The sequence below is a fragment of the Coregonus clupeaformis genome, unplaced genomic scaffold (assembly GCF_020615455.1).
Source record: "Coregonus clupeaformis isolate EN_2021a unplaced genomic scaffold, ASM2061545v1 scaf0068, whole genome shotgun sequence".
NCBI classification, from domain to species: Eukaryota; Metazoa; Chordata; class Actinopteri; order Salmoniformes; family Salmonidae; genus Coregonus; species Coregonus clupeaformis.
This window is the reverse complement of record NW_025533523.1, coordinates 472363-491966: the sequence shown is the minus strand read 5'-3', so window position 1 is coordinate 491966 and position 19604 is coordinate 472363. Positions and strand designations below refer to the sequence as shown.

The following is a 19604-nucleotide window of genomic DNA, read 5'->3' as shown; positions in this document are numbered from 1 at the left end:
TCTCATTGAGTGGGCTGCTAAACAGCGGGAGATTAAGCTGCCCCTCATTCCCTCCAACCCGGAAGTGGATATGAGGAAGGGCGGCCGTTACTCTCGCTACAGCTTGGCGTCAGACGGCGGCCTCCAGCAGCAAGGGAGCGGGCCTCGCCCCCCCCTGCAGCGCCAGAGGTGCCGGCGAGAGAGGTCATTAAAGCGTCATCCTGGCATCACCCGAAGGGGCGGCCAGAAGAGACGCCCCGTTTATGACAGGCGAGGGGGAGAGAACGGAAGACGGCACAGCGCCTGCTGTGACCGAGCCCACTGTCCCCCCCACTCTACCGTTGGAGTGTATGGAGGAGAATGTTTTTGTTGATGTGTGTAATAAAGAGTTGGCTCTACTTGACACTGTCAAAAAAGAGCCCCTTTTCCATAATACATCCGAGAGCGTTCAACCTTCCTCACTCTCGCTCTCTCTCTTACCACTATGAGTGCAGCTCAGCCCACCATGGTGCGTTGCTGAATGCACACATAAGGCAGGTATATAAAAGGTATTAAGTGTACCTTATAAAGACCTCACTTTACAGACTCCTAGGAGTGCTGTAGTGAGTGTCTCACATAGCAGGCTGCAGTCTCAGCCAGATAATGGCATGATGACGCGACCGCTATTCGGGACGGCGCTCTGTCTCAGGCTAACGCCTCAGTCAGTGCAGTTCAGACCCGTGCTGCGTTCACGGAGGGCCTGATTACTACGGTTACGAAGGTGCCCAGTGTATCGGCGCCCCCACCTTTTTCTGAACGCGCCCAGGCTCACCACACTGAGTGTAGTTCAGCCCACCAGAGGTGCAGAGCTGAACGCACACAGGAGGTGAAAGGAGGAATAATACCTAGACGCCGTCTTGGTTTATCTCAGAGACCTCACATTACAGACTCCAAGGAGTACTGTAGTGAGTGCCTCTCATAGCAGGCTGCAGTCTCAGTCAGGAGACAAGATGACGCAGCCGCTAGTTGGGGATGGCGCACTATCGCAGACTAAGGTCTCGGTTAGTGCGATTCAGACCCATGCTGCGTTCACGGAGGGCACGATTACCACGGTCACGAAGGTGCCCAGTGTATCGGCGCCCCCACTTCCCTTTGAACGCGCTAATACTCACCACACTGAGCGTGACTCAACCCACCAGGGGTGCAGAGTTGAACATACACAGAAGGTGAAAGTTAAGAAGGTATCAAGGCGCCGCCTTGTTTTACCTCATAGAGACCTCATACTACAGACTTCTAGGAGTACTGTAGTGAAGGGCTCTGATAGCGAATTGCAGTCACCTAAGATGACGCAATCGCTTGCTGGGGATGGTGCCCTGCCGCAGGCTGTGGCCTCGGTCAGCGCAATTCAGACCCGCGATGCGTTCAAGGAGGGCAGGAATACGACGGTTACGGGTTTAACCGATGTCCCTACTCCTCTTTCTTTCTCAGAACGCATTTCCTCTCCCTTTCACGGGAGGCCCACCTTGGGCTGTTCCACCACTTTAATGTTGGGGAACAGTGGCGGTAAGGGCCATAGAGGAATACAGGTCCTGGCAGTGGCGAAGAAGCTGCACCCTCTCACGCTGGCTAGAACAGACGTTGCAGAAGGGTTATGCTCTCCAATTCCACCGGACCCCACCCCCGTTCAGAGGAGTGGTGGAGACGGTGATGAAAACGCCAGACAAAGTGGCCGCTCTGATGACAGAGATTACGGAACTTTTGGCGAAGGAGGCGGTGACAGTAGTTCCCGGGAGCAAAGGAACAAAGGGCTATATTCGCCTTATTTCCTAGTGCCCAAAAAAGACGGGGGGAGTGAGGCCGATTTTGGATTTACGCATTCTCAACGAGAGCATAACCAAACGGCCCTTCCGAATGCTAACGACAAAACGTCTGCTGGAATGTGTCCAGAGAGGGGACTTTTGTACGAGCATAGACCTAAAGGACGCGTACTTTCATGTGCCGGTTCAGCCGCGTCACAGGAAGTTTCTGCGGTTCGCCTTTCAAGGGGTGGCGTACGAATACACGAGGATGCCATTTGGGTACGCCCTGGCACCTCGCACATTTTCCAAGTGTGTGGAGGCGGCATTGGAACCGTTGCGTCGTCAGGGAATACGGTTACTAGCCTACCTGGACGACCTACTGGTTCTCGCCCCGTCAGCAGAGCTGGCGATCACTCACACAACACAGACAGTGATGCATCTCACAAGTCTGGGGTTTGCTGTGAATTGGAAAAAGAGCGCGCCCTGGCCCACTCATCAGATTGTCTACCTGGGGATACAGCTAGACACTGTGAGGATGAGGGCTCGAATTTCGGACCCCCGAAGGGTAGCCTTGTTGCTAGCCCTAAGGAAGTGTCGTCCGAATCACACGGTGACGGCGCTGTCGATCATGTCACTTTTGGGTCTCATGTCGTCAGCCCACTCTGTGGTTCCGCTGGGACTCCTGCACATGCGCAGGACGCAGCGATGGTTCGCCCAACTAAGACTAGACCCATTGCGTCAACGTCATCGGTTGGTGGTGGTTCCCCTCTCGCTCAGTGCAGACCTAAACTATTGGAGAAACTCGCGCGTTCTCACGCACGGAGTCCCGATAGGAAAGGTGTCCTCTCACATCCCAGTATTCACGGATGCGTCCCTGACGGGATGGGGAGGGACATGTCAGACACAAGCGATAGGAGGTGTGTGGCCTCAATCAGGTCGTCACATCAACCTCCTGGAGTTGGAAACGGTTCGACTGGTTCTGACCCACTTCGCGTCTACCCTTCGGGGTCGCGATGTGCTGGTCTGGTCAGACAACCGGACCACAGTAGCCCACATAAATCGCCAGGGTGGAGTCAGGTCTCCTGCTCTCCATCGGGCGGCAAAGGAATTGTGGCTGTGGGCTCACGAGCACCTCGCTCATTGAGAGCAGCACACATTCCGGGCTACTTGAACGTAGGAGCAGACCTCATGTCAAGAGGGGGTCCTCGAGACGACGAGTGGTGTCTGCATCCAGACATTGTTCTCCAGATTTGGGAACAATTCGGGAGAGCCGAGGTGGACCTATTCGCGTCACGCGTGAACGCGCAATGTCCTCTGTGGTTCTCTCTGAGGGAACAGGACGAACCGCCACTGGGAAGGGACGCTTTGCGCACCAACCGTGGCCGAGAGCTCTCCTGTATGCATTCCCTCCGCTGTCCTGCATTCTCCCACTGCTAGCCAGGGTGAGGTCAGGGGGCTGTCAGTGATACTGATAGCGCCCGATCGCCCGGGGGCTCTGTGGTTTGCGGAGATGAGTCAGATGTTGATTGCGCCACCTTGGCCAATTCCACATCGACAGGACGCGTTGTCTCAGGCGGCTGGCACGATAGGGAAATTGCCCATAATCGGCCAACCACTGAAGGCCTGGCTGCTGAGAGGGACAGGATAGAGCGCCGTGGGTTATCTGATGCAGTGATCAGGACCATACAGGGTTCACGTGCCAGTTCCACTTCTAAGATGTATGCCAGTAGATGGAACGTGTTTTCACGATGGTGTGTCACACAAGGTGTGGACCCCATGAGCTGTCAGGTGGAGAGTATTCTCTCTTTTCTGCAGCTCATGTTTGATAAGCAAAAATCGCCTGCCACGATTAGAGTGTTTGCAGCAGCGATTTCAGCTTCAAATCAAATCAAATCAAATTTTATTGGTCACATGCGCCGAATACAACAGGTGCAGACATTACAGTGAAATGCTTACTTACAGCCCTTAACCAACAGTGCATTTATTTTAAACAAAAAAGTAAGAATAAAACAACAACAAAAAAGTGTTGAGAAAAAAAGAGCAGAAGTAAAAATAAAGTGACAGTAGGGAGGCTATATATACAATAGAATAAAGTGACAGTAGGGAGGCTATATATACAGCTTGTCATGAGGGTTTTGGCAGAGACAATGTCTTTAGTCACCCTCTAGTGAAACGCTTCCTATTAGGAACGCGGCGACTTAGGCCAACAACTAGAGTCACGCTTCCTCAGTGGGATTTGGCTTTGGTACTCGAAGCGCTATGTAAGTCGCCGTTCGAGCCATTGAATCAAATACCCCTCAAGATGCTGTCTATCAAGACAGCACTGTTGCTCGCTTTGACTACAGCTAAGCGGGTCAGTGATTTGTGTGCTCTTTCGACGAGACCTGACTGCCTGGCCATCAATGGTGACCTGAGCAGAGCAGTGTTACGTCCTAACCCGGCATTTGTGCCGAAGGTTATTAAGAGTTCATATAGGTCACAGACCGTGGAGCTGTGGGCTTTTTCTCCTCCTCCTCATAGAGAGAGGAGTGAGGAGAAGCTCCATCGCCTGTGCCCGGTTCGCGCTTTGGCGTGTTACGTCGAGCGCACAGCAGCGATTAGGTCATCGCCTCAGTTGTTTGTGTGTCACGGTGCGGCTGCACTAGGTAGACCACTTTCAAAACAGAGGCTGTCTCACTGGCTTTGTGAAGGCATTGAGACAGCTTATGAGGTAGCAGGGCGGCAATTGCCTGAGGGTATCAGAGCTCACTCCACTCGTGGAGTAGCGGCTTCTACTGCCCTTTTTAGAGGAACAGGAGTAGAGGATATCTGTAGAGCAGCATCCTGGTCGACGCCGTCTCCATTTATCCGTTTCTATCTCTTAGATATGTCTTCTAATTCTCTGGGTCGATCTGTACTCAGCGTGGCTGAAGGGAGATCTTGAGCAAGAAAGAGAGGAGAAGCAGGACTGTGGACACAGGTTTCCATCAGGTCCGCTTTGGTTAGGAAGACGTGTTTTTGACAGATGTGTTTTCGAACTCTTTGGCTCGGTCTGTACTCAGCATAGCTGAAGGGAGATCTGGAGCTAGGAAGAGAGGGAAAAGCAGGACTATGGACTGGGTTTCCATCAGGTCCGCTTTGGATAAAAAAACATATTTTGTGGCATGAATCCTGACTGACAGGGTCAGTACAGTAGAGGCATGCGTTGATTAACAGAGTATGAGGTCATCTACAGTGGGGAAAAAAAGTATTTAGTCAGCCACCAATTGTGCAAGTTCTCCCACTTAAAAAGATGAGAGAGGCCTGTAATTTTCATCATAGGTACACGTCAACTATGACAGACAAAATGAGAAAAAAATAATCCAGAAAATCACATTGTAGGATTTTTAATGAATTTATTTGCAAATTATGGTGGAAAATAAGTATTTGGTCAATAACAAAAGTTGCCTTTGTTGGCAATGACACAGGTCAAACGTTTTCTGTAAGTCTTCACAAGGTTTTTACACACTGTTGCTGGTATTTTGGCCCATTCCTCCATGCAGATCTCCTCTAGAGCAGTGATGTTTTGGGGCTGTCGTTGGGCAACACGGACTTTCAACTCCCTCCAAAGATTTTCTATGGGGTTGAGATCTGGCTAGGCCACTCCAGGACCTTGAAATGCTTCTTACGAAGCCACTCCTTCGTTGCCCGGGCGGTGTGTTTGGGATCATTGTCATGCTGAAAGACCCAGCCACATTTCATCTTCAATGCCCTTGCTGATGGAAGGAGGTTTTCACTCAAAATCTCACGATACATGGCCCCATTCATTCTTTTCTTTACACGGATCAGTCGTCCTGGTCCCTTTGCAGAAAAACAGCCCCAAAGCATGATGTTTCCACCCCCATGCTTCACAGTAGGTATGGTGTTCTTAGGATGCAACTCAGCATTCTTTGTCCTCCAAACACGACGAGTTGAGTTTTTACCAAAAAGTTATATTTTGGTTTCATCTGACCATATGACATTCTCCCAATCCTCTTCTGGATCATCCAAATGCACTCTAACAAACTTCAGACGGGCCTGGACATGTACTGGCTTAAGCAGGGGGACACGTCTTGCACTGCAGGATTTGAGTCCCTGGTGGCGTAGTGTGTTACTGATGGTAGGCTTTGTTACTTTGGTCCCAGCTCTCTGCAGGTCATTCACTAGGTCCCCCGTGTGGTTCTGGGATTTTTGCTCACCGTTCTTGTGATAATTTTGACCCCACGGGGTGAGATCTTGCGTGGAGCCCCAGATCGAGGGAGATTATCAGTGGTCTTGTATGTCTTCCATTTCCTAATAATTGCTCCCACAGTTGATTTCTTCAAACCAAGCTGCTTACCTATTGCAGAATCAGTCTTCCCAGCCTGGTGCAGGTCTACAATTTTGTTTCTGGTGTCCTTTGACAGCTCTTTGGTCTTGGCCATAGTGGAGTTTGGAGTGTGACTGTTTGAGGTTGTGGACAGGTGTCTTTTATACTGATAACAAGTTCAAACAGGTGCCATTAATACAGGTAACGAGTGGAGGACAGAGGAGCCTCTTAAAGAAGAAGTTACAGGTCTGTGAGAGCCAGAAATCTTGCTTGTTTCTGGTGACCAAATACTTATTTTCCACCATAATTTGCAAATAAATTCATAAAAAATCCTACAATGTGATTTTCTGGATTCTTTTTTCTCAATTTGTCTGTCATAGTTGACGTGTACCTATGATGAAAATTACAGGCCTCTCTCATCTTTTTCAGTGGGAGAACTTGCACAATTGGTGGCTGACTAAATACTTTTTTTCCCCACTGTATCTGCTTGTTCAGTTAGTATGACTCATGTTTTTGTTCCTGCCCACTAATCTCTGGGATTCCATTGAGTGAGTGAGGCGGTCTACCGCGTTCATAATGTAGAGTGACACTTGATGTCATTCCATTAGTGGTCGGTAGTGTTTTCACAGGATATTGAGGCACATCTATCTGCTAGTACAGATTAGTATGGCTTCTATTCTGGTGATCTGCCCACTAGTCATTGGCATTGCCATTGGACTAGGTGGGGCGGGTCTTTTAACCGATGGCGCGGTATATTGTGACGCCCGTAGGGGTTTTTAGTTGCAGTACTGCGGGACTCGGTTGCAGCCATTGCTAGGCTTGACTTTCCGTTTCGATGGGAAGTGTTAGGCTCGGCAGGGAGTACATTTTGGAGCGCTACGCTCCGCCTTAAACCATTAGGAGCAGAGCTCCCCTGTGGGCGGAGCTCCACGATATAGAACGATTAGTTACCGGAGTGTAACTCCAGTTCTATGAGTGGAGCGGAGCCCCCATAGGACTTAAGGCCCCTGCCGACCCTCTCTAGTCTCGCTGAAGAAAAATATCTCGGGAGGCTGATTGAGGGGAGGCACCCCCTCTTATAGGGACACCTGTACTCCTATTGGCTGTAGGTGTGTGCATAATTTTGTCTCAGGCTGCTGCTGCCTTAGGGCAGAGGGTAAACCATTAGGAGCAGAGCTCCCCTATGGGGCTCCGCTCCACTCATAGAACTGGAGTTACACTCCGGTAACTAATCGTTATCAAACTATAGTTTTGGCAAGTCGGTTAGGACATCTAATTTGTGCATGACACAAGTAATTTTTCCAACAATTGTTTACAGACAGATTATTTCACTTATAATTCACTGTATCTCAATTCCAGTGGGTCAGAAGTTTACATACACTAAGTTGACTGTGCCTTTAAACAGCTTGGAAAATTCCAGAAGATGATGTCATGGCTTTAGAAGCGTCTGATAGGCTAATTGACATAATTTGAGTCAATTGGAGATGTACCTGTGGATGTATTTAAAGGCCTACCTTCAAACTCAGTGCCTCTTTGCTTGACTTCATGGGAAAATCAAAAGAAATCAGCCAAGCCCTCAGAAAAAAGTCTGGTTCATCCTTGGGAGCAATTTCCAAACGCCTGAAGGTACCACGTTCATCTGTACAAACAATAGTACGCAAGTATAAACACCATGAGATCACGCAGCCGTCATACCGCTCAGGAAGGAGACGCGTTCTGTCTCCTAGAGATTAACGTACTTTGGTGCGAAAAGTGCAAATCAATCCCAGAACAACAGCAAAATACCTTGTGAAGATGCTGGAGGAAACGGGTACAAAAGTATCAATATCCACAGTAAAACAAGTCCTATATCGACATAACCTGAAAGGCCGCTCCGCAAGGAAGAAGCCACTGCTCCAAAACCGCCATAAAAAATCCAGACAACGGTTTGCAACTGAACATGGGGACAAAGATTGTACTTTTTGGAGAAATGTCCTCTGGTCTGATGAAACAGAAATAGAACTGTTTGGCCATAATGACCATCGTTATGTTTGGAGGAAAAAGGGGGTTGCTTGCAAGCCGAAGAACACCATCCCAACCGTGAAGCACGGGGGTGGCAGCATCATGCTGTGGGGGTGCTTTGCTGCAGGAGGGACTGGTGCACTTCACAAAATAGATGGCATCATGAGGAAGGAAAATTATGTGGATATATTGAAGCAACATCTCAAGACATCAGTCAGGAAGTTAAAGCTTGTTCGCAAATGGTCTTCCAAATGGACAATGACCCCAAGCATACTTCCAAAGTTGTGGCAAAATGGCTTAAGGACAACAAAGTCAAGGTATTGGAGTGGCCATCACAAAGCCCTGACCTCAATCCTATAGAACATTTGTGGGCAGAACTGAAAAAGTGTGTGCAAGCAAGGAGGCCTACAAACCTGACTCATTTACACCAGCTCTGTCAGGAGGAATGGGCCTAAATTCACCCAACTTATTGTGGGAAGCTTGTGGAAGGCTACCCAAAACATTTGACCAAAGTTAAACAATTTAAAGGCAATGCTACCAAATACTAATTGAGTGTATGTAAACTTCTGACCCACTTGGAATGTGATGAAATAAATAAAAGCTGAAATAAATCATTCTCTCTACTATTATTCTGACATTTCACATTCTTCTGAAAAACTGAGTTTTTAAATGTAAATGGTTTTTAAATGTATTTGGTTAAGGTGTATGTAAACCTCCGACTTCAACTGTAACTCTTTGTCTGTTGGCAAGGTTAGGGATACTCACACACACAGTACTTTTAACATAGTGTTTTCATATTTCACAGCAGTTGCCATACCAAGTAGTGATGAAGCCAGTCAAGATGCTCTCAATGGTGCAGCTGTCATTTAGTAATGACAGAATGTATTTGAAACTTCACGCACAGTAAAACCTTTGTATGATTTAATACAATTATTTTATTGATAGGAGTGGGAAAAAAGTCCTTGTGCACTCCAAAGCACACCAGAAGACGGCATTAATGATAAGTAATAAAATAAAGACGCCACTTCTAAAAGCAAGATACATTTTCTTTCATTTTTATTTCAGCACAAATGAAAATGTGTCACTGACTCGCCCATGTATTAATGTTTCAGCATTGTCTTAATGAAGAGTTCGGCATTCAATATCCACCGGTCGTAGTACAGATGAAGCCTGAGCTGGAATGTGAAGCTAACTGAAGCTGTCTAGCTTTAGAAAACCCTGAATAGATATTTTTTAAAGATAAGCTTGAAATGGGCAATCTCTAATTGACTCAACAACCAAAAACACATATCTAAGTTTAGCTTTCTTACTGAACCAGAAAATCAACAATTATTTCAGTTTATCAAAGTTAGCTGGCTAACGTATTGCTCCTGCTTTGTAGTATACCCCGCAGAACTAATAACACAGATTTCTGCAACCTACTTCAGGTTAGTGAGGTCAAGCCTACACTCTGATAGCATATAAGACTGATATATTTAACAGTGTCAAGAGCACGTGTGGAGAGGTAGCAGCATGCCAAATTTACATCACTCTAGTAGTCAATCAAGGCCACTTATATAGCTAGTATTTTTTTGTGTGCCAAAATCCTGAACTATCCCAAATTCAGGACCTTAATTAAGAGCTTGGTTGTGGAGGAATGCAATAATTGTTTCTTGTTTTATTTTCATTGTGTATAGCTACATTTTTTTGGAATGTATTGCTTTTTCATTAATTACTTTTCGTATATTGTTTCTTGATCATTTATTGCCTTTCGGGATATAGATATAATTTGGAAAATAGATTAGCTAATCTCAATATGACTTCCTAGATAAATAAATGATATAAGCCTAAATAGATAACTAGATTAGTAAGGAATGATCAGTAATATCCAGAAGTATATCAGAAAGGACTAGAATCTGTTGGTATTTCTCAAGGGAGACTGTGGTTTGTTCAGCCAATGGCAAGCAATAACATAGATCAAAACAGATGATTTTGAATGTGCTGTTTCCATATGTGAGCATTAATTAAACATTATTTCTACACACTTTTAATCACCTATATCATTTCTTTCCCCTCTGGTCCATGCAGAGTTCTCCCTCAGCCCTAGCCAGCCTCAGTGTGTCTTTATGGCCTACGCCAATGTGACCTGCTACTGGACACCTGGACAAGGCTCTCCCTCAGACACACGCTTCACACTGCAGGTCAACATGTAAGACACCATCACGTGCTACAACATCTACGGCACAAGTTAATGGTTGTGATTGTATGAGGCCCCTTAGACAGAGGAAGAGGTAGTACTTGAATACCAATAAATCCTTCAACGGTCATGTGGTTTCCTTATGTTTGATGTGTTTGATACCGTTCTATTAATTCCATTCCAGCCATTACAACAGGCCCATCCTATAGCTCCTCCCACCAGCCTCCTCTGTTCTATTTCAATGAGTACTCTACGCCTTGACGTCTCCATGGCCACAGGCTGAATGAGGAGATTTATAATATAATTCATAGAGTTTAATAATTATATTGATGGCAAAGCTCCCAGCATAAGTTGCCTAATGCCTACCCAAAGCCATTCTGGTGTATCAACTTTATCATTGTGTTTCATCATGTGTGAAAAATATTTGAGTTTATGGTTATTTCCTTGGTTTGTACTTAAAAATGACATTGTAACATGTTTATTACACAGATCTGTAAAATAAGATATTGTCAAAGTTGGTGCTCATTAATCTTTACATATAGATAGTTTTCTTTAATCTTCAGGAAACATCATGTGAAACACCTGACTGCAGTGTAATGGGATCTGAGGGTTGGATTGGGTTGTTCTGAGGCTGATACAATGGAGATTAATTGTTCAGGAAACTATTCAGGAAACAAACAAAAAAAAAAGGTTGTGTGTGTGCGTGTATGCCTGTGTGTGTTTGTGCCTGCAGAACCGGGTGCGATGACCCTGTGATCCATCAGTCCCAACTGTGTCAGACTGTTACCCAGACCCACTGCTCTGTTAACGTGACCTATCTGAGCCGCTGCTACTGCATCAGGGTCCTGGCCGACAGCTCTCACACAACAGCCAGCTCACCCAGCCTCTGCCTCAATGCCATAGACGCAGGTAATACACAGTGTCATACAATAGACTATACAGATTAAGGATCTTAATTTGATCACCCTGTTGCAGGATAATATAGGAAATGTAAAATGTGTAGTGTATTTGAAGTTTAAAAAGGCTTCTGAAGTTTGTAATTTCCACTGATTGATTTTCCCTTATGAAAAATGTATCAACCCCTACAAAAATGTCCATTAATTACAAACCACATAATAATTCACATTTCCTGTTGCTGCAGGATTATTTTCCTGCTATAGCAAAATGGCTCAAATTAAGATCCTACATCTGTACGCACATGTTTTACACACATCTTACTTTACATCTAACCCTTTGTCTTTCTCTCCCCCCAGTGAAGCTGCCCACCCCAGTCCTCTCCAATGTGTCGGCAGTGAGAGGCAAACCTAGATGCCTGAAGCTGCAGTGGACTACCAATACCAGCTTCCCGGTGACCAGGAAACATATCTCCTCTGGTGCTCTGGTCTACCAGCTGCAGTACAGCACAGAGGAGCAGGTGTGTGGCCCACTGTCATCTCCAATCTATCAGTTACTGATGGACCATATAATGTATAAAGTGTGATGTGTATAATATACACTACCGTTCAAAAGTTTGGGGTCACTTAGAAATGTCCTTGTTTTCGAAAGAAAATCAATTTTTTTGTCCATTAAAATAACATCAAATTGATCAGAAATACAGTGTAGACATTGTTAATGTTGTAAATGGCTATTGTAGCTGGAAACGGCTGATTTATCAGCAACCATCAGTCCTGTGTTCCAATGGCACGTTGTGTTTGCTAATCCAAGTTGATCATTTTAAAAGCCTAATTGATCATTAGAAAACCCCTTTGCAATTATGTTAGCACAGCTGAAAAGCTAAAACTGGCCTTCTTGAGACTAGTTGAGTATCTGGAGCATCAGCAATTGTGGTTTCGATTACAGGATCAAAATGGCCAGAAACAAATAACTTTCTTCTGAAACTCGTCAGTCTATTCTTGATCTGAGAAATGAAGGCTATTCCATGCGAGAAATTGCCAAGAAACTGAACATCTCGTACAACGCTGTGTACTACTCCCTTCACAGAACAGCGCAAACTGGCTCTAACCAGAATAGAATGAGGAGTCTCAACGTCAACAGTGAAGAGGCAACTCTGGGATGCTGACCTAGGCAGAGTTGCAAAGAAAAATAATTTTGCCCATCTAAATCTATTTTTTTTATTGGCCAGTCTTTTTCGTTGCAACTCTGCCTAGGTCCGCATCCCGGAGTCGCCTCTTCACTGTTGACGTTGAGACTGGTGTTTTGCGGGTACTATTTAATGAAGCTGCAAGTTGAGGACCTGTGAGGCGTCTGTTTCTCAAACTATACACTCTAATGTGTTTGTCCTCTTGCTCAGTTGTGCACCGGGGCCTCCCAGGGCCTCCCACTCCTCTTTCTATTCTGGTTAGAGCCAGGGAGTAGTACACAGCGTTGTACGAGATCTTCAGTTTCTTGGCAATTTCTCGCATGGAATAGCCTTCATTTCTCAGAACAAGAATAGACTGACGAATTTCAGAAGAAAGCTATTTGTTTCTGGCCATTTTGATCCTGTAATCGAACCCACAACTGCTGATGCTCCAGATACTCAACTAGTCTCAAGAAGGCCAGTTTTATTGCTTCTTTAATCAGCACAACGGTTTTCAGCTGTGCTAACATAATTGCAAAAGGGTTTTCTAATGATCAATTAGCCTTTTAAAATGATCAACTTGGATTAGCAAACACAACGTGCCATTGGAACACAGGACTGATGGTTGCTGATAATGGGCCTCTGTACGCCTATGTAGATATTCCATTAAAAATCAGCCGTTTCCAGCTACAATAGCCATTTACAACATTAACAATGTCTACACTGTATTTCTGATCAATTTGATGTTATTTTAATGGACAAAAAAATTGCTTTTCTTTCGAAAACAAGGACATTTCTAAGTGACCCCAAACTTTTGAACGGTAGTTTATGTACAGTACCAGTCAAAAGTTTGGACACAACTACTCATTCAAGGGTTTTTCTTAGTTTTTACTATTTTCTACATTGTAGAATAATAGTGAAGACATCAAAACTATGAAATAACACATATGGAATCATGTAGTAACCCAAAAAGTGTTAAACAAATCAAAATATATTTTATATTTGAGATTCTTCAACTAGCCACCCTTTGCCTTGATGACAGTTTTGCACACTCTTGGCATTCTCTCAACCAGCTTCATGAGGTAGTCATCTGGAATGCATTTCAATTAACAGGTGTGCCTTCTTAAAAGTTAATTTGTTGAATTTCTTTCCTTCTTAATGCGTTTGAGCCAATGAATTGTGTTGTGACAAGGTAGGAGTGGTATACAGAAGATAGCCCTATTTGGTAAAAGACCAAGTCCATATTATGGCAAGAACAGCTCAAATAAGCAAAGGGAAACGACAGTCCATCATTACTTTTAAGACATGAAGGTCATTCAATACGGAACGTTTCAAGTGTAGTCGCAAAAACCATCAAGCGCTATGATGAAACTGGCTCTCATGAGGACCGCCACAGGAAAGGAAGACCCAGAGTTACCTCTGCTGCAGAGGATAAGTTCATTAGAGTTAACTGCACCTCAGACTGCAGCCTAAATAAATGCTTCACAGAGTTCAAGTAACAGACACATCTCAACATCAACTGTTCAGAGGAGGCTGTGTGAATCAGGCCTTCATGGTCGAATTGCTGCAAAGAAATCACTACTAAAGGACACCAATAAGAAGAAGAAACTTGCTTGGGCCAAGAAACATGAGCAATGGACATTAGACTGGTGGAAATCTGTCCTTTGGTCTGATGAGTGCAAATTTGAGATTGTTGGTTCCATCCGCCGTGTCTTTGTGAGACGCAAAGTAAGTGAACGGATGATCTCCGCATGGGCGGTTCCCACCGTGAAGCATGGAGGAGGAGGTGTGATGGTGTGGGGGTGCTTTGCTGGTGACACTGTCTGTGATTTATTTCGAATTCAAGGCACACTTAACCAGCAATGCTACCACAGCATTCTGCAGCGATACACCATCCCATCTGGTTTGCGCTTAGTGGGACTATCATTTGTTTTTCAACAGGACAATGACCCAAAACACACCTCCAGGCTGTGTAAGGGCTATTTGACCAAGGAGAGTGATGGAGTGCTGCATCAGATGACCTGGCCTCCACAATCACCCGACCCCAACCCAATTGAGATGGTTTGGGATGAGTTGGACGGCAGAGTGAAGGAAAAGCAGCCAACAATTGCTCAGCAAATGTGGGAACTCCTTCAAGACTGTTGGAAAAGCATTCCTCATGAAGCTGGTTGAGAGAATGCCAAGAGTGTGCAAAGCTGTCATCAAGGCAAAGGGTGGCTACTTTGAAGAATCTAAAATATAACATATATTTTGATTTGTTTAGCACTTTTTGGGGTACTACATGATTCCATATGTGTTATTTCATAGTTTGTATGTCTGCACTATTATTCTACAATGTAGAAAATAGTAAAAATAAAGAAAAACCCTTGAATGAGTAGGTGTGTCCAAACTTTTGACTGGTGGTGTATATCTACAGCGGGTGTTGGTGTTAAGTTGTTGTCTGTTTTTTCCCTCCATATTGCCATCAGCCTGAGCCCAAGACAGTGAAGGTGGACCTGAGACCTGAGAGAGAGCAGGGTCTCTTCTTCGCCTCCACGTGTCTCTTCTCCGCCTCCACTCTATATACAGTGATGATGCGTTACCGATACAATAGTACCCTCAGCCACTGGAGCGACTGGAGCCCAACACAACAGCAGTGTACAGAGGTGGCAGGTGAGAGAGAGAGAGAGAGAGAGAGATGCAGCATGGGTTCCAATGCCCTACTCCTTTAGGAAAAATAAAGCGAGGAGAGGGAGAACATGTGACATAACAATGTTTTATGTGCTTTCTAGTGGGAAAAGAAAAGCAGGGATGTAGAGTAGAGCATTCTATTGTCAGCATAGTGTCCTTTGTTCCTAGTACTATAAAATGGTCAAATAACAATGATCTGGGATATCTTTTGTATCTTTTATCACATCAAAATCAGAAATTGTTGATAAACCCCAGTTCCTCCTATTCCCCTCATATAGATCTGTGTGGCTTTTCAAATGACTCATGTAGAATCATTCTGCTTGTTAAGCTAGAACAGAAGTTGATTTCTAGCACATAAAAATGAAGGGAAGAGGAAATTCAGCGACCCCCAAAGAGTTGCTGAATTTCCTCTTCACTTCAGTTTTCTCAGCAATTCATGATCAATTCATGACCCTGGTTGGAGAGTGAGGTAGCGGCAGTGTAGCTTTCCCTTAGCACATGAAAGGGGCAAACTGTGACTTTTAAATTAATGATATATACCCATCGATTTTTGAAGAATTTAACTTATGCCTCATGAGCTTAGTTCAACTGTCTAACCTCTTCAGAACCCAAAATATAAGCTTGTTTAACTCCTTAAACAATATAATTGTAAACAAACACTGTATAGCCTCAAAACATGGTTGAAACTATCATTTTGATATCATGAATGGTCAGTCCTTGCATCCATAGCTCTTGTCTATGAATTTGAAAGTGGTTACATTTCTCCAGCCCCATCCCTCAGCTGTTTACAGAAAGCGGGGTGTCGTTTTGTTATAGTTAAAACTGCAGATTGCCCCTTTAAAAGTCACATGCAAGGTGAAACTGAAAACCAAGCCAAGTTGGCCATAGTGCGCTTCCTCCTTGACTGCACAGGCTATTGGGAAATGTAGTCTGGGCAGACCATAAATCTGTATATGTATATAAGAGCAGAAATTGTCTGCTTAAATTAACATATTAGTGTGCATTAATCTTTTATACATCACCTTACATGTGTGGCAAGGTTTTTGAATGGATGTGGTTAGGAGTGTGATACTAGTGTGGTTTGTGCTATTTGGTTGTGTTCTCCCCTCTAGCACCCTCTACTGTCCCTCAGCTATGGAGGACTGTTCAGCCTGTAGGTTGGGCAAACATGAGACGAGTGACTCTGCTGTGGAAGGTAAGGTGGCACAGAGGAGGCTGGTGGGAGGAGCTATAGGAGGACGGGGTCATTGTAGTGGCTGGAATGGAATTCATGGAATTGTATCAAACACATAAAATATATGGAAACCACATGTTTGACTCACTTCCATTTATTCCATTCCAGCCATTACAATGAGCCCATCCTCTTATAGTGCCTCCCACCAGCCTCCTCTGAGATGGCACTAGGGCTAGTTATTCTGCTCTGTCAGGTCCATTCCATTGTAAAGTGTCTATATGGGTATTTTTCTATAAACATTCAGTTTGAGTTGTTGTTGTCCTTGTGTGTCTTGCAGTCCCCACCCAGGAGTCAGGTGAAATGCTCAGTCCCGTGGTTTAACGTGTCCTGCTGTACTGAGGGTTCCCAGAATGCACTGCATACATGGGACTGCAATGCCCTGAGTGTGTCCGACACTTCCTGTCATCTGACCCTTCCCCCTGAGCGCTGCTCCTGCACACTGAGCATGTCCAACCCTGCCGGCACCTCTCCTCCAGCTACCATCACAATCCCCAGCACCACAGACACAGGTACACAGACTTGGACTATATTTGACCATTGACGTCAATACCATTGCAACATATTAAGATGATAGCATTGTGTGGCAGTGTATATATTGATATTAATTTGAACAAATACCCAGAAACTCTTGCATAATTTTAGTTGTATTGTGTCCAATGCGTATCCTCTGTAAAATGATAGAGTATGTCTTACTGATGGTATGATCTCCCAGCACCCAAGGCCCTGGTGGATGTCAGTGTCACAGCATTGGATGATTCCAGACTGGAGGTGCGATGGACAGCTCTAGAGTCCCCATCACTAAGCAGCTTCCTGGTGGAGTGGTGGGCTTTATCTGAGAGAGCTAACTATACTCCATACTGGCAAAGACTGAGCCACAATGCAAGCAAAATTATCATCACAGGTAAATGGGTTGATTCTATGCATCATTCAGATAGTTAATTGTCATGCCTATGACTAGGGTACAGCGTTTTCACTGATCAGGTCACATGTCACAGGGCCCTCCTACTGTATGTGTGCCGGGGGATGTTCTAGTGATTGTCCTGCCGCCCCCGCCCCCGCCCCTGCCCCCGCCCCGACCAGATATGCCCCTGGTGTCACGACTTCCTCCGAGGCTGCCTCCTCTCCTTGTTCGGGCAGGCTTCGGCGTTCGTCGTCACCGGCCTTCTAGCCACTGCCGCTCCTCATCTCATCATTCCATTTGTTTTGTCTTGTTTATTACACACACCTGGTTCATATCCCCTCATCAGTACCTGTATAAGTGTTCCCTCTGCCCCCTTGTCTTTGTGTGTGATTGTTTATTGTGAGGATTGTGAAGCTCGGTGGAGCTCCTTGTATTTTGTATCACCGGGTTATTTTCCCCGTGTTGCCTTGTTTGTTCCAGTGCGCCTGTTTTGCGCACTGGACTGTTTTGACGCTTTACTGTGTACTCTGTATTCCGGAATAAATCCTGTTATTCTGTGATTTACCCTCCTGCGCCTGACTCCTTCAAATCACCCATCACACCTGGAGGCAGCGGTTCTGTCCCCCCTATGTATTTCCCCATCTCATATTCTAACCTATACCTGTCAAAATAACTTCCAAATACTCTGCAAAATATGGCCAAAAGACTAAGGGGATAATATCCACCACTTAGTAAATGGAAAATGACGGAACATTTATTGTGGGGCTTACTTTTCCCCATCAAGGCACTCTTGAAGAAAGACGGAGAGATGAACTTGATGATCCTTTTGCACCTTAATGAAGTGCAAAATGGGAAAAGTAAGCCCAACAATTATTTGTTCTACATTATACAGTTTGTTTTTCTGCCAGTCATAGACTACCCTTTTCAAAGAGCACCTTTTACCAAGTCTTCATGGCCTTGTAGTCTTTACCAGTGGAGGATGCCGAGGGGAAGATGGCTCATAATAATGGCTGGAATGGAGTCAATGGAGTGGTATCAACCACATGAAACCACGTCTTTGATGTGTTTGATACCATTCCATTGACAAATTCCAGCCATTATTACGACCCGTCCTCCCCTCAGCAGCAGCACATCGTTTTTTCTTCCCAAAAAATATATACTGAACAAAAATATAAACGCAACATGTAAAGTGTTGGTCCCATGTTTCATGAGCTAAAATAAAAGATCCAGAAATGTTCCATATGCACAAAAAGCGTATTTCTGTCAAGTTGTGTGCAAAAATGTGTTTACATCCCTGTTATTGAGCATTTCTCCATTGCCAAGGTAATTCATCCACCTGACAGGTGTGGCATATGAAGAAACTGATTAAACAGCATGGTCATTACACAGGTGCACCTTGTGCTGGGGACAATAAAAGGCCACTCTAAAATGTGCAGTTTTGTCATACAACACAATGCCTTAGACGTCTCAAGTTGAGGGAGCGTGCAATTGGCATGCTAACTGCAGGAATGTCCACCAGAACTGTTGCCAGAGAATTGAATGTTCATTTCTCTACCATAAGCCGCCTCCAACGTCGTTTTAGAGAATTTGGCAGTATGTCCATCCGGCCTCATATCCGCAGACCACGTGTAACCACGCCAGTCCAGACCTCCACATCCAGCTTATTCACCTGTGGAATCGTCTGAGACCAGCCAGTCGGACAGCTGATGAAAATGTGGGTTTGCACAACCGAAGAATTTCTGCACACTGTCAGAAACCATCTCAGGGAAGCTCATCTGCGTGCTTGTCATCCTCACCAGGGTCTTGACCTGACTGTAGTTCGGCGTCGTAACCGACGTCAGTGGGCAAATGCTCATATTCGATGGCCAATGGCACGCTGGTGAAGTGTGTTCTTCACGGATGAATCCCGGTTTCAACTGTACCGGGCAGATGGCAGACAGCGTGTATGGCATCGTGTGGGTGAGCAGTTTGCTGATGTCAACGTTGTGAACAGAGTGACCCATGGTGGCGGTGGGGTTATGGTATGGGCAGGCATAAGCTACGGACAATGAACACAATTGCATTTTATCGATTGGCAATTTGAATACACAGAGATACCGTGACGAGATCCTGAGGCCCATTGTCGTGCCATTCATCCGCCGCCATCACCTCATGTTTCAGCATGATAATGCACGGCCCCATGACGCAATGATCTATCTGTACACAATTCCTGGAAGCTGAAAATGTCCCAGTTCTTCCATGGCCTGCATACTCACCAGACATTTTTACAGTATATGTTGTATCTACAAAGACTTGACAGACAAGTATGTGCTGTTGCATGGGATTACATTCTTAAGATGGGTGTGAGTAATGTGCGACCATATACCCATTGTTGTCAGAGGGCGTCTGGCCAAAACTGTGCTACAGGGTGACTGTCAGGCCTGAGTATGATGCAGAGACTGGGGAGGAGCTGTCAGTACAAGCCTACACCAGGCAAGAAGGTAAAACACACACAACAACA

The 19604-nt window shown here is 45.3% G+C and overlaps 1 protein-coding gene across 2 annotated transcripts in view; it reads left to right on the top strand.

Moving 5' to 3' along the window:
* LOC121539907 (interleukin-6 receptor subunit beta) overlaps positions 1–19604 on the top strand; it is a 39223-nt gene that overhangs the window by 2059 nt on the left and 17560 nt on the right. For both annotated transcript variants that reach the window (XM_041848555.1, XM_041848554.1), the window contains exons 2-9: positions 10132–10252; positions 10974–11149; positions 11494–11654; positions 14768–14951; positions 16082–16164; positions 16481–16712; positions 16916–17104; positions 19483–19584. In XM_041848555.1, coding sequence (XP_041704489.1) covers positions 10132–10252; positions 10974–11149; positions 11494–11654; positions 14768–14951; positions 16082–16164; positions 16481–16712; positions 16916–17104; positions 19483–19584 — 1248 coding nt within the window. The remainder of the gene's footprint in view (positions 1–10131; positions 10253–10973; positions 11150–11493; positions 11655–14767; positions 14952–16081; positions 16165–16480; positions 16713–16915; positions 17105–19482; positions 19585–19604) is intronic.